At 37.8% G+C, this 14,918-nt stretch overlaps 1 protein-coding gene across 11 annotated transcripts in view; it reads right to left on the reverse strand.

Moving 5' to 3' along the window:
- UBR5 (ubiquitin protein ligase E3 component n-recognin 5) overlaps positions 1 to 14,918 on the reverse strand; it is an 86,916-nt gene that overhangs the window by 62,701 nt on the left and 9,297 nt on the right. For 10 of the 11 annotated variants that reach the window (XM_054269671.1, XM_054269635.1, XM_054269628.1 and 7 more), the window contains exons 2-7: positions 6,956 to 7,000; positions 6,414 to 6,495; positions 6,161 to 6,237; positions 5,251 to 5,370; positions 2,035 to 2,224; positions 151 to 310 (exon numbers count right to left, since the gene is read on the reverse strand). In XM_054269671.1, the coding sequence (XP_054125646.1) occupies positions 151 to 310; positions 2,035 to 2,224; positions 5,251 to 5,370; positions 6,161 to 6,237; positions 6,414 to 6,495; positions 6,956 to 7,000 (674 nt within the window). The remainder of the gene's footprint in view (positions 1 to 150; positions 311 to 2,034; positions 2,225 to 5,250; positions 5,371 to 6,160; positions 6,238 to 6,413; positions 6,496 to 6,955; positions 7,001 to 14,918) is intronic. The other variant, XM_054269679.1, reaches the window with a different exon arrangement.

The following is a 14,918-nucleotide window of genomic DNA, read 5'->3' on the forward strand; positions in this document are numbered from 1 at the left end:
TCTGTTTTATACATCTTTAGACTTTGTTCCTATAAGCAACAATTGTCTTCGCTGTGTACCTTGCACAGCACAGAACTCACTGTCAGTACTTAAATACAGAAAAATAAGAACATGTTGGTGATTTTTTATCAGAAGTTGCAGGATACAAACCTCCAGGAAGATATGATTCACTTGCTGTGTCATCCCCATCATCTCCATCTTCATCATCACGACTCAACAAATTATTTACAGCAAGGTTTACATCAAGATTTGTTCGTTGGAGTTCTCGAATAATAATACTTCTGGACTTCCCTTGTAAAACAACTTGTGCCTAGAAGAGCAGAGTGAATTGGTTACTGGCCATTCTCAGATCAGCAACCCCTATTCATAAGAAAATGCTAAAGTCTAAAGAAAGTCTAATAAGAATCAAAAGTCAATAACAGTACATACAGACAAAGGCTCCTATCAATTTTTCACAGTATCATGTATTTGATATCCAGCCTTCTCTCAGCTCCAGTTAGGTCACTGAACCCCAAATTTGTCACTACATTTTCTAACAGAATCTTAGAATCTACTTCTTGGAATGTTTAATGCTGCAGTTAAATAATAAGTATAATCTGGTTTTGAGAGTTTCTGCATGTTTCTATAAAAGTGTTTGAACTTAGTATGTCAATCAACAGTGTTTGCAATCAATTGCTGTGCCAAAACTACACTTCAATCCCTTTTACACTGGTTTCTCTTTCCACTGTCCTTCAAACAAAACCACTTTAATGACTCTATTTTCCTCATCATTCTGTTTCTAAAGGCTTATCATCAGCAGTTTCTGCAACACTGAAGTTTTTATTAACAAAGTCCAAATGTAGATAAAACCTCCCAAACATCAAGTGCAACGAATTTACAAAAAAAGAGAGAAACTCTGATTTATTCCACTGACCCTAGGACTCAGAGCACTTTGTTTTTCCAGACTAGCCTCTACCAAATGTCAGAGATTATAAGAGTTTTGAAAGATCAGAAACAAAAAAATGTAAGAAACAAGTACTGAGTACTTTAACAACAGAGTAAAAATAAGGCACCAAATAAAATGGTCTGCTGGCAAGCAAAAAAAAGAAAAATTCTAATAGCACACAAAGGTAAATTTTTTGTCATAAACTTCTATGCCAGAAGTTTACAGATTTTTGAGACTTCCTAGAGTCTACAGAACGATCTGCTAAGATCTTTCCCATTGTTCTGCTTTCAAGTTAGCTCAAAAATGTTTCAGACGCCTTCTATTTTGAAGGTAAACAAAGTACGCTATTTAAAAATAAAATTAAACAAAGAAGGCAAAATATCACAGCAAGGGAAGTAAAGCAGATTATCTTTTGCCTAGCAACTAACTTCTGTATTTCAAATGTCAACCAGGAACTAGTTCTAATCTAATAGTTAAAATGCATTAGTTGTCACATATTTTGAACATATTCTTTTCTTCAAATATAGAAGAAAATGTTTTAATAGGCTGAAGTGCCTCTTCAGACTTTAGTGCATTAAAAGACAAAAGCAGAGCAATATGTACCCAACATTCATGAAAGTCACATTTATAAAAAATTAAGCAGAGGTGTCCATGAAGAAAAATTATCAGTATTTTCAAGAGAATAAATAAATTTTCTGTCTTTCATTTACATCTGAAATGGATCATTCTTTCTATCAAACACAAAAAAAAAGTCAATCTGCTTTCCTTCATTACATTCCTTCAAGAAACTTAACATTTGATATTATTCTCAAATATCTGATTCTCTCGCTAAATCTCCTCCCTGCAATCAAACACAGCCCTCCACATCTACATTAAACATATACCTTGTCTTGGGTGACGTTTGGAAATGAAAATTCTAATTCCAATCCAAAAGTCTATCACTTCCACTACGTACTTAAGAATAAAACCAAGTCAGATAAGGAAAGTCAATTTCTTCAATTGCATGCCATTACTCCTTGGAGAACAGGTACTACTACAACACATTCTGGTACACACGCTCTGAGAAGCTCTGCAAGTTTTTGGCAACAAGCAGTTTCTAGTTCACACACCTGTGAAATTAGTTCCTCTGGAATGACTGATGCTGGAATCACTGGCTGTGGCTGACTCCCCAGCAGTCCAGATCCTCTGTCACGTCCTGTGCGTATGACTCTGGTCTGCCTTCGAGAGTCTCGAGCTCCAGCAGATGATCTACCAGAAGATCCTCCTCCACTTCCACCAACCCCTGAACTCCAGCGACTTCTACAAGATTTAGATTATTTGTTTTTTTAATACAGCAGCATACCTTGGGGACTACTTCAAACATCTTTAGTTTTATTACTAATAACTTACTAACACCCTCTGAAAAATACCGCAGCTTGATTTCACAGACAAACGCTATAATAGTAACTCTCAAAGCTAGAAAGAACAAGAACATCAGGAAATTTATAAAGTTCTGAAATATGCAGAAGAAATTTAAAAAAGGACTCCAGCTGGAACTTGCATTCTTTCCTACTCATATAGCTGCGTGGATGTACACATACATGAACACATAAAAGGATCAATTCCCAGATTTTCTAAAAGCAGCAGTAGCAGCAGCATAACATTTAGCACTTATCTGTCAATTTCCTGCTCTAAAAGCACACGTGCACCAACTTCACTGTCAATGGCTCTGACAGAACATCACTATGCTTAGGTGGATCTTCTAAAGATTCTGATACTTGATTTACATTAAGAAATTGGCTAAGATTATACTAGAAAAATCAAGTAATCTTCTCTACAGCAAAAGAAATCTTACACTAGATAGTTCTCTGATCCTCAGGAATAGTTTAAAAGAGATACTCTACTTTTTATATATTCCTATTGCAGAAATCAACAACTGCACACATTGCAAAAACATGCCTTAACTCACTGAACAGTTTCTTTGTTTCTACAAATCAGCATCAAAATAAGGCAACAAAAAGACAGTGATTTGTAGAAATAGACATCTCACCTTCATTACAATTATCCACTAATAATTATCACCACAGAACTGTGTCAATTGAATCTGCTCTGAATTTAAGACAAGATAATCTGCTGCCATGAAAGACAAGAGACTCTAGCTTGTTCTTCAAGGTTAGCTAAGCTTCATCTTGTAATACACCTTAAAGGTTACTGGATATGCTATTACTGCTACTTAATAATCTGTATCAGCAGACCCTTCGTGCTACCAACCACTTGAAGTCTCAAACTCCTTTCAAAAAATACATTTAAAATCAGACATGAAAATAAAGACACGTTCTCTGAAACAGTATCTAATAAATTTACATTAAAAGTCTATCAAAAGCTATTAAAAGCCAATTATGTAAGAATACTTGTCTTGCATTGTATGCCTTCAGTTGATTACTAGCACCCTTTTTTAATTGAGTTTTCTTTTTCCTCCTGACAAGCCCCTGCAATCACAGAGTAACTCGAGTGTCTTGCTTAAGACAAGGCTCTGTCAGACATCTACATTTTCAGAATTCTAGCTAGCGACCACAGACAATGACAAGACAAAAAGCAGTTCAATTATGTCTTTAGGAGAAGTCTTGTCTCAAGAGTTAGAAACAGAATTCTAAAAAATAAAAAAATACTACTGAAAACAGAAAAAAGAAAGAAAAAATACTAAAGAATGTGACATTTTAAATAAAATGAGCCACCTAAACTGTTCCAAAGGTGGGAAGGTGGCTGAGAGGAAAAGAACTGGGGTGAGGGGAAGTCAAATTCTACCTATAGAGCAACTTTGAATTCAACACACTGCAGGGAGGTGTGGGGTTAAAGAAAAAGTTCTATATTAGATATTAATACTCACTACAGATTTCTACTTTAAGTTATAAACTATCAATGGCATCATTCAGACATCTAACAGTTAAAACCATTTCTATTTGTGTAACAATCCAAATATTCCCTGTGAGTCCTACCTGGCCCTGTTAAGGCAAATAACTTTGCTATTAAAGCCATCTAAACCTAAAATAAATATTAATATAGAATAGAAATCTTTCTCATTTCTGTTCACCTACTAGTTTACCACATCTCTCTACTATGCAGCAGCATGCTGGCAATTTTCCAAATCCAGTTACCCTCTCTAATGGCTCTACAGTTTGAATGGGTTTAGATTCAATTTATTAAGATAATTACTCCCTCCATTTAACAGACTAGCTATAATGCCTACTGATATTCTACTGGCTCAGTGACTTTCAACTACCTACTTCTGAGACATTCAAGAGAAGACATTAGGAACACTTCAGGGTTAATCTCTAAGATTCAAATAATTTTAACACATTATGCTTAGCTAAGAATAAAGAGGGGGAAAAAAGTGTTACATGTCCCACAATAAGTTCTTGAACATGACAATACTAGTTTGTCTTTGATGTTTAACACATGGATTTTTAGGTTCAGATGCATAATGATTTCAGAAAAAAAAATGGGAAGGTTATGGGTTATTCTTCATGCAACTAAGGCCCAAATGCAATTAGTTGATTTGGTAATAAAAAACCAAAAAAATTTCTGGAAAATCGTGGAAAATATGTAGTTCCTTCCTCTTAACAAATCATTCACATGCAGAAACCACAGTTCTTATTACTGTAGTCAGTAAAATTAGGAAGCAGCATAGTTAGACATGTCTTACAAAAACACATAACAAAGAGATCACTGTCATTATGGAATGTAAATCACATTTCTATAAAAAGGGACACCATCAATTTAAAGGTAATGACAAGAAATCTGGATCTATACGGTACATTTTGCCTACAGTACAATTTTAAAGGTTCTGAGAAAGAACCTTTTCCAAATGTTCCTTTTTCATTACTATGTATAGGACCCTGGCTATCAAAACACCATTTATGACTTGGGGCAAGGGAGTGGAAGGCACAAAACAATGGAGCCCATAATGAAGGTTCTTCCTGCACAAATGCACTCATTTCACTGTATGCTCCTGGCCTATCATGGTTTAAATTGATAGTGTCCCTCTAAAAGACTGTTTTTCAAAAATCAAGGAACTAAAAAAACATTCAAAAGAAGACAACACAGCCCAAACCAAGTTATTCTTCACACATATATGAAAAATTCTCTGTATCCTATGTGCTGAAGGGTCACTTAAATGTCTGTTATTTTAACCAAGTCAATCAAGTTTTTTTTTGTTATACCCTACCTACACAACTGCTGTGGTTATACGTTTCCTTAGACATACTGCATACAACTTATATATGTGTATACACATATACTCAAATATGGAACAAACAGATTGCAGCCTCAATCCTATCAAAACTTACCCAAGGGTGTTGCCTGCCAGTCTGCCCAGAGTTTCAGAACCAGACAGAAACCATGGGGAGTCACTAGTCCTGCCTGGCCTGGATGTCCTTCCTGCCCCTGAGCCACTGCTCAACTTTGAACTGAAAGTAAAAGATGGTAAATCAGTCACAAAACAATCCCAAATGGGTTAAGAACAAAACCTGGAATCCCAGGTTGAAATTCTCAGGGACTTAGTCTGGTAACATACCAGCTTAAGCAACACCCTTGGGGAATATTCCAAACTAATCTAACTGTATATTAAGAAGTACACTGGAAAAAGAAAGTGGAAAGCATGCCTAACAGACCTTATGTACATCAGCAATCCATAATAGCACAGATGCAAATACATATTAAGCTAATTAGTGATTGGAGTTAGCCACTGTGCTAAATTTTCTATTAGTGTATATGTACAAATTGTAATCACCAGGTGTTCTATCTATAAACCTGAGCCTGAGTATGGTACTTCAAATATTAAGTGGTTTAAATTCAAATGTGAACCATTAATTAGTCCTGTTAAGGGGGACTTACCTGGACTAAGGACCACAGATCTAGAAAGTGAGCCTTGCCAGATGGGACTACTTTCAGAGTGGATTCTACATTAAGCTTAACAGTTTAATACAGCTTCTTTCTTAAGGATTATTTTTGGAGTAGCTTGTTTCTTCAAGTTAAAGAGAGCCTGTCTCACTTCTTTCAGAATTACATATACTATTTCTTCCTACACCAGTTTGTCAAGCTAGGCTGTTTGGCTGCATCACCATAACCACTGTGTCTCTACTGAAAGTACCCATTCCAAAATCTACTTTGAAAACAAACAAATAAAAACAAAACCAGAAAAGCAGCTGAGCTGCTTATTGAGTTCAAAAAATATCTTAGAAGAAAGGCATTCCTTACCCATCACTATTCTCAGGTTTACCCAATTCCAATCTGTCTGGTTGAACTGAAAAACCAATCCTGCAGACTCTACCATCCTGTATTTAGAAAAAGAAAAGCAAGTGTTCAAAACTGAAATGTAAGTCAAGTTTACCCAAAAAATTAAACCATGAGTCCCTCAGTTATTGAAGAGTATTCATCATTTTAATGTTAAAATAACTAATTTAACTGTATGGTTTCAAGTTTGTTATCTGAGAAGATTTCAGGAACTTACCTCCAGAAGAAATGCAGCGTGATTTGGTCCCACCACACACTGTTTAATAGTGGCCTGTTCCAATACATTCAAAGGCGGGTGGCTGAAAATAAAAAGTGAGAATTTATAGTGTTTTAGAACTTTTGAAGTCTGGGAAAAAAAAATCAACATGAAAGGAAAAATGTGCAGTGGTGGCTACAAATACAAAAGAAACTTTCAAAAATTACTAAACATGCATTAATTGAAGCACACAGCACAAAAAATCCAGGGAAAAGATCTTAAAAGATGATAGTTTTCACTTAATCTGATCAGCAATAAACAACAGGGTTTATACCTCATATTAACAAGTCATTCTGTAATGAAGATTTTAATAATACAATTTATCATAACTGAGAACCCCTCATTTTCTTCCTGTGTTATCTGAAGCATGTCTGGACTTCAGTATCAGTAGCACTGAGGATTTCTAAGGCTCCATCACCTATTGTAAAATCTTCTGCTTCTTGTTGCTGTTAGAAAAAATGTACTTTCCTAAATTATTTACAGCAGCATATGATAGGCCTTACCTGTTTAAATTGTATTTGTTCAGCTTCTCTGAAACTTCCCTTAATCTGAAACAGAAAGAAACCAAGCTGTTATTTGATTATATACTCCACAGTCCACAACATCCACTCACACAGCATATTTATGATGTTATGGGAACAACTTACCACCACATTTATTGAAGTTTAATACAAATACTACTTGGTGCTGGGAGGCTGTTTTACTTTGGAGTTTAACCCTTGCCACAGAACCAAAGTTGGCTTGCATTTCTGTGTGTTGTGCAAGTCACTATCAAAAAACACTACTCTTGCCTTGTTACAACCATTTACAATTTCATGCACAAAATAAACATAAAAAGCAATGACCAGGAACTGTAGATATACTTGTATTTCCTTGTATAAGATTGAATACAGTATCCCAGAGGAGAAAGGATTATAATCTTCTAGGAAATCCAAGTATGTGGCACGTGAGAGCCAAAAATACGACAGTATATTCCCCAAAACAGAAAACACAAAGAAATAGATGAACAAAAGTCAACAGCAAAAGGGACAAAAACAAATTCTGTCTAACAGAAGAAACCAGAGAAACATCACTATTTTATAGGGTTATGTAGAACATTACCTTTACTAAAGGTAGACAACGTTTCCAAAAGCTCAAAATATCAGAGCACAAGAAAGGGCCAACCCATATACCACTCCTGCTTACGGGATACTGCCTCCAAAACCAGAAAGCAACAGAGTGATTTCTGAGGTAACTTCCAATCCACTGAGGAAAGATCCTCTGTGGGCAGCAAAGACACTGGAGTACTATCAGGGAAGCATGTCAATTAAAGCTTTCTTCACAAAGAAGACAAGCAACCTGAAAAACCCCCCAAAGAGCTTCCAATTATAGTCAGAAAACTTGCATTTTATCAAGATATAAAACCAAGACTAATTCTGTAAAAATTGTGTAAGGTCTTCTAAATAAGATTAAAAAAATCTCAGCTTTGGTACTATGTTCATCCTAGCATAAATCAGTAACATGTTTCTAAACCTAGCAAAAAGACAGGCACACCAGCACTGTCTTCCTCTGAATCCATGCCTTAAAATCCTCCATTTTTACTTGCTTCATTTCAGTTTCTACACACAGACTATGGACATCAGACTTCAGCTACTGGCAAACCCTGAGCACGAGAAAGAAAACAGACTAGAGGTCCAAACAGGGAAATCTTAACATTAGCAACAGTGTTTAACTCCAAAGTACTTGTCCTAAGGGGAAAAAAAAAGAAAATAAATTTCTAAATCTGTATAAGAAACAAGGTATTTTATACTGATACAAGTAACTTCCAAGCCCAAGAAGAGGGAGAAGTGAAAAGAAGACAGCAGGACAGAATTGAACGTTTTAGAATTGCCTTTTGCTATCCAAGCCAAGCTGCCAATCTGTAAGTAGGCGATTTCACACTCCCAATTTCCAGCCACAGCTACTTCACACAGGCCAAGAGTACATAGGCAGACAAGGTTTCTGTGAAGATAACCCACAAAAGCAAGAGAAAACACAAACTTCCCAAGCTGTGCAAAAGGTACCTCACAAGAGTGAACTACTGTGGGAGACTATGGAATGAACCCCGAGTTGAACAGCACACACTCCTCACCTTATCATACGGTTTTATACAGCAAGCAGGGATTGCTGTGTGATATCTGACAAGTTAAACATCCCTGAAGTTCCATGTCTTGAGTTTATCACCTAACAATTTCCCACAGGAATCCTGAGCAGTTTCCCATTAACATTTCTCTCCTGGCAAGCAGGAGTAATAATTACAGAATAGGAAAACCTACCTTTAAATTCATTGCACTGCCTTCAAGAAAAGCTGATGGCAAAAAAGTAGCACTTTATTGGAGATGGTTACTAGACTAGTCTATGAGAAACATTTAAAGCTTCCTTACTGAGCCTGGGTCACAAGACCATCATATTCCTTTTATACTTGTAAAAAATGAAATAATAGGAAAGAAATATGCTCAGAAAGCTAAAACTTGAATAGGCAATGAATCCATGAGCAACATCAATCTCAAGAGAGCAGGTCTATCTGCAACAAGCACAAACCAAAAGAGATCTAATACTGCTGAAAAAAGGCTGTTGTCAATCTTTAACAGGAGGGAACAGAGAAAGCTATAAGTAACAATGCTGAAAGTACTAAACTCTTTTATGGAAAGAAAAATAAAAGTAAAAACTATCTCATGCCTCAACCATCTCCTATGCAACTGCTGTAACAGAAAAATTATCAAGTACTGCTCATATGCTCCTATAAGTCCACGAGGACTTGAATTTGATGCAGAACACCACTGGAGCTGTTCCTGCTGAGCTGCTGTTCCACCCTCATTCCTCTCCTTTCTTGTGCTGGCATCAGCATTCACATGAACACCAATCACAAAACCAAACCAGCAGGAAAACAAGAACAAAGCAGAAAGATGTGTTTGTATACTCTCTATGGAGAGTCTCTCTGTGAAAATAAAAACTTGGAATCATTTCCTGCAGCAATCTAAGCCTTTCTACCTGCACAGTTGCAGGGTATTGTACCACTGACCCTCTGAAGGGAAAAGCTTATTTAAGATCAGGTTAATCTTAATTATACAGTGCAGTAATTTCAACTGATGGTACTCTGGAGGAAGAGGTAAATGCAGAGATGATTTAGTCAATTCTCACATCAAGGTCATAAGACCTTTCTGTGGTAAATGAAATCTCCAATATAAATGCCTTGACAGACTACACTTCAAAAAGGTCTCATTAAAGGCAATTAAACTACTTCAAAGGGCAAAGTTAGAAGCAACAAGCTTTTTCAGCACAAATATTTTTGAAGAAATACACTAGCTTGGCAACACTTTTAGACAAAAAGTTTAGTGATGATGGCTTCTATCAAGACACACATTCTTTAAATATTATTAGTGAAATTAATCCAAAAATAGTTGTGAGGAAAATAAATTCAGTTTGTCCAAGACAAGGAGAGATTTCTTTTATTGCAAGTTTTGAAGCTCCTATTTCTAGTCTCTAGAAACTGATCAGAATAGAAGAGATCTATGCTCACACTAAGCAACCAAAAAGGCTCTAGGTCAGGACTACACAGCTCAGATTTCTAACATGGCACTTTTATTCATCACAAGACATTACTTTTCTCAAAGAAGATTTCTATTTCCAGACAAGTTTATCTCAGGAGCCATCCTTCCACCATATCTGGTTTTACAAAAGCAAGTTAGGCTCAAAAATGCAAAAGAGTGACAGAGAAACTCAATTTCAAAATACTGAAGGTAAGAGTTGCAGAGGAAGAAAAGGTACTTTTTTTAAAAACCAACCAGATAAACAAAACATAAACCAGCCAAACAAAAACCACACAGGCACACACAGAGAGAACCAACCAACCAAAAAAAAAAAAAAAAAAAAAATCTCAAAACCCTAAAACCCCCAAAACCAGCTTGGTATGATGAACAACTTCAAGCAGGGAAAAAAGAAATAAAGCTACTTCAGACCTGGTAGATTTTTTTAAGTGATCTTTAAAACAACTTAATATGTCAATGACATCTGTATGCCAGCAAACACGGCACTTCCACACCAGAGCAGGCAGAAGTATTCAAGTACCACTACAATGCTTTTCCAAGGGAAGGCCAACACTAATACTAATAAAAATAACAAGCAGATAGCCAAGGGGACACACCCATATGACACAATCCATTTAAGCACTGGAGAACAGTATCACATACCTATCAACACTTAAAAGGTGAATACAAGCTTCATCCCTGTCCCTGATCCTCAAGTGCTCCGAGCACAGTGAGCCAGAGCCAGGGCAGCCCCTCTGGGCCAGTTCACAGGACCTGGCCCAGCAGAGCTGCTCAGCCTCCAGATCAAGGACCTCTCTCACCTGCCTGTCTGAATCACATGGAAATGAGCTCCTGTGCCACTCTATCAGTGGCACAAAAAGTCTCAAAAATGCAGAAAATGGACGCCAATGAAAAGCTTAAGCAAATACATTTGTTTCCTAATCCCAGGATAACACTCTGACACTAGATACTGTCATTGATGCAAAGTCACACCCAGCTATGTTCTGTGCCACAATACAGCATGCAAAAGGATCCTGACCCTGACTGCCATCTCAAACATCAGAGAGCAGCTTCCAAGGAGGCAGCCTTCCACAGCTACACCTTTCTACTGCTGGAATAAATGAAGATTTAGAGTGTGCTTTAAATCATTCTGGGTAGAAAGGGGGAAGAATCCATAAAATCAAATGCTAAAGTGCCACACAAAAGCAGGCAATAAGATTATCTGTAAAAATAAAGTAATGCACATTAAAAAAAAAAAAAAGAAATCCCAAGCAGAAGTACAAAATGACAGGCTCCAAAGTAACCCATACTGCTCATCAGGGCAGTGGGATAATGTGTTTAGACTATAATACACAGATCACTGAAATGAACTAGATGAACTAGATGACAAAGAAACCCATTGCTCTACTCAGTTAGTACTCAGGGGAACCATGATACTTACACTGTGTCCTCTCTACATTTCAAGAATTATAAATTAGGACTATTTGGTTATTATGTACTAAACCAACACCTGCTGCTCAGGAAATCCCCAGGGTGCAAATTCTTAGAAGTTGGAAAAGCATCACTGTATGTTTGCCCTATTCTAACACCGTTCTCCTGTTAATCTAGCACTGGTCTCTGTCAGCAGAAAACAAGAGGAAAATAAGATGGACTTCTTGTCTGACTTGAACAGATGTTCTTTTATTTCATAGTATCAGCCAACACAGGTTTACAAAACACGGCTCCTAAACTTTATTTCCTATTTTGCAGGATTGTCAGTTTGGTTGATAAAGGTAGTTCTTATCACTTCACAGTCCTCTCTGGAGCAATGGTAACATACTGTGCTGAACCTGCAGTAGAATGCTAATGGAAAAGACCAAACAATGTCCTGAAAACAGCTTTCTGTCACTGAACAGTCTTCAGATAATACAGTGATTGTAGAATGAAAATTCTCCAACAGTAGACCATTACTATTTAATAACAACACTGATATAGACAATGACCTAAGTTCGGTATCAGACAGCCCACAAAAAGGTTAAAGCATGACAAGAAAAATTAGCAAAAATAGAACATGTATTTTAGTTCCAGTTTTAAGGAAAGAAGGCAGATTTTGTATCACTGTACAGAAGAGCAAGGGGAGAGCAGTGTACATTGTCTAGCAAGGCTTACAGTGCTGTGTTCCACAAAATCCTCACATAGAAGCTGGTGACTGATGTTCAGGCTGGATGAGCAGACAGTGAGGTGAACCAAAAACTGTCTGAACATCTGGGTCCAGAAGATGGTGATTAGTGTCAGCAGGTCTGGCTGGAGGCCAGTGACAAGCTGCGTGCCCCAGGTCAGTACTGGGTCCAGTCCTGCTCAACACCTTCATTAACAATGCAGATGATGGGGCAGTGGGTACCCTCAGCTGATGGCACCCAACTGCAGGACATCGCTGCCATCCAGAGCACGGCGAGCTCATGAGAGCCAAGGGGAGGCAAGGCACAAACCCCTGCACCTCAGCAGGAACAACCACATGCCAGAGACTGTCCAGCTGGAGAACAGCATGGCAGAAAAGGACCTGGAAGTCCTGGTGGTCACCAGGTTGAACATGAGCCAACATGCCCTGCAGCAAAGAAGGTAAACAGCATTCTGGCTGCAATAGAGAAAGTGCTGCCAGCACGCTGAGGCACACACAATCCTTGTCTTTATTCACAACTCATGAGGCCACATCTGGATTTCTGGACTCCCCACTACAAGAGAGACATGAGCATCCTGGAGAGAGTCTAGCAAAGGGACATGAAAATGATTAAGGGACTAGAGCATCTCTCACAAGAGGAAAGGCTGAGAGAGTTGGGACTTCAACATGGGGAAGACAAAGCTCTGGAGGGAATCTTCTCAACATATATGAACACCTAAAGCAAAGGCAGTAAAGGGGACAGAGCCAGGCTCCTTCCAATGGCACCCAGTGACAGGACCAGAGGCAGCAGACACATACCAAAACACAGGAGGTCCTGTCTCAACATCAGGAAACACTCTCTTTGCTGTGAGGGTGACCAATAACTCACACAGGCTGCTCAGGGAGGTTGTAGAGTCCCAACCCTTGAGAGTTATTGAAAACCCACCTGAACACAGTCCTGGGCAACCAGCTGTAAATGGCCTTGCCTAGTAATGGGACTAGATGACATTCAGAGGTCCCTTTCTGTAATTGATATTGAGGACTTAATGCTTTCAGGATGTGATCTCCATCTATTTGACTTGAAGGCACAGCAGCAAAAGGAGGGGACTTGCCATTGAAAAGATGGGAGCTCCTGTTTTGCTGCATAGAATCCCTCTATAGTCAGTGACACAGGAAAAAAGTTACACCAATGAGTCAGGAAAGTGTCAGAGAGTTACACATTCAGTAAAAAAAAAATCATAGGTACTTAAATATCCAGCTGGAAGTACTCTGTTTCTTTAGCAGGAACAGCAGCTCCAGGGGCAGACACCTGTAGAATTTGTGCAATGCCTCTATCTAGTGATGAATTCTTAAGCTGGGTGACTGGTTCCTCTAACTCAGAAACTACTTATACCCTTTCTTTAGATTTCAGTGACACTCAAAACAACCCCCTCTGAATAAAAAAAAAAAAAAAAAAAAGACAGAACCATAACCCCACACCACAGTGCAGAGGATGGCCATAGCCTAGCTCAAGGGGAATACAAAGTCAATCATGCTTTTTAAATAAGCAAATAGCCATAAACCATGAAACAGCATGGCACCACTTCAGCTAACAATCTGAATACAAACAGGAAGAAATCACAAATGGTATGATCCTGACAGGACTGCCACAGAGGAGTTAACATCATGCCTACATGTTATTTAGCACTTTATCTAGAGGATTTGGTAGTGAAGTATATCTGTAGCTACAAGTTGCCTAAACACCTAATGTCATTTCTGGGGGGAAAAAAAGAAAAATACACTACAGGAGAATGAGTCAGGTTCAATTTGAGGTCCTTCTATGGCAGTAGATTTCCAAAAGTATAGTTTGCAAATCCAGACAGAAATCTGTTCTCTAGTGCAGAATGCATCAAATCATCATTTTGTGGTCCCACATTCTGTTCAACCGCACAAAGTCCTTGCAGCTGTTTTGTTTAACATTTAGCAGAAGACCATTTCTTCAGCCAGAACCCCAGAGCTAAACAACTGGATTAACCACCTCAGTTGGGTGAGTTCTGACTCTTAAAACAACTAAGGTTGTAAGCTATTCAACTATCCATCATTTTAGGAAGTATATCCTCTTGTAATAATAAAACACAAATAATGGGAATTTAGAACCCCACGCTTCTAAATTCAAGGATACTTGAAAAATGCACACATGATAAGAGCATGAGCAGTGTTACTACACTGAACAACAAAAAAATGCTAGCTATCGAAACACAGCTAGGAAGCTGTATACTTGTTTAACTAGAATGAGTGAAAATTAAAAGACCCCATTAAGGCAAAGAAAAGAAAAAATCCCATTTTTACAGTCAGAACAGTGCTGTAGTGATTCCATTAAAAAATGCTATCAAAATAAAAATCCAGTCACTGAAAATCACAGAACCTCTTTGTGTCCCACTGTGATAAGATTGTTGATGTTCCTTCAGGAGTTCATGATGAGGCACCAGGGAGGCTGTGAATTTACCAGCATACCAACTTAAACCTGGAGAGCCAGGTTCTGGTCTCAGCTGAGGCTACTGCAGAAACCCAAATCATCTCTTCACCATTTTCCTTTGCTCTAAGCTTTTGGGAGCTGTGATCACTTTTTATGCAAAGTTGGAAAATGCTCTTTGATTAGAGCATTCAATTGCTATAAAAATATTTTTTAAAATAAGAACTGCCATATTGTTAAATGCTCAGTGTCTTCACTAGAGAAAAGCAACTGTATGTTTTGTACAAGTGATTTTATTAAAAACAAGAACTGAATTCTAATTGCTTTGCTAT

This window comes from Melozone crissalis, unplaced genomic scaffold, assembly GCF_028551555.1.
Source record: "Melozone crissalis strain CALT ecotype California unplaced genomic scaffold, PUWL_Pcris_2 ptg000002l_1, whole genome shotgun sequence".
NCBI classification, from domain to species: Eukaryota; Metazoa; Chordata; class Aves; order Passeriformes; family Passerellidae; genus Melozone; species Melozone crissalis.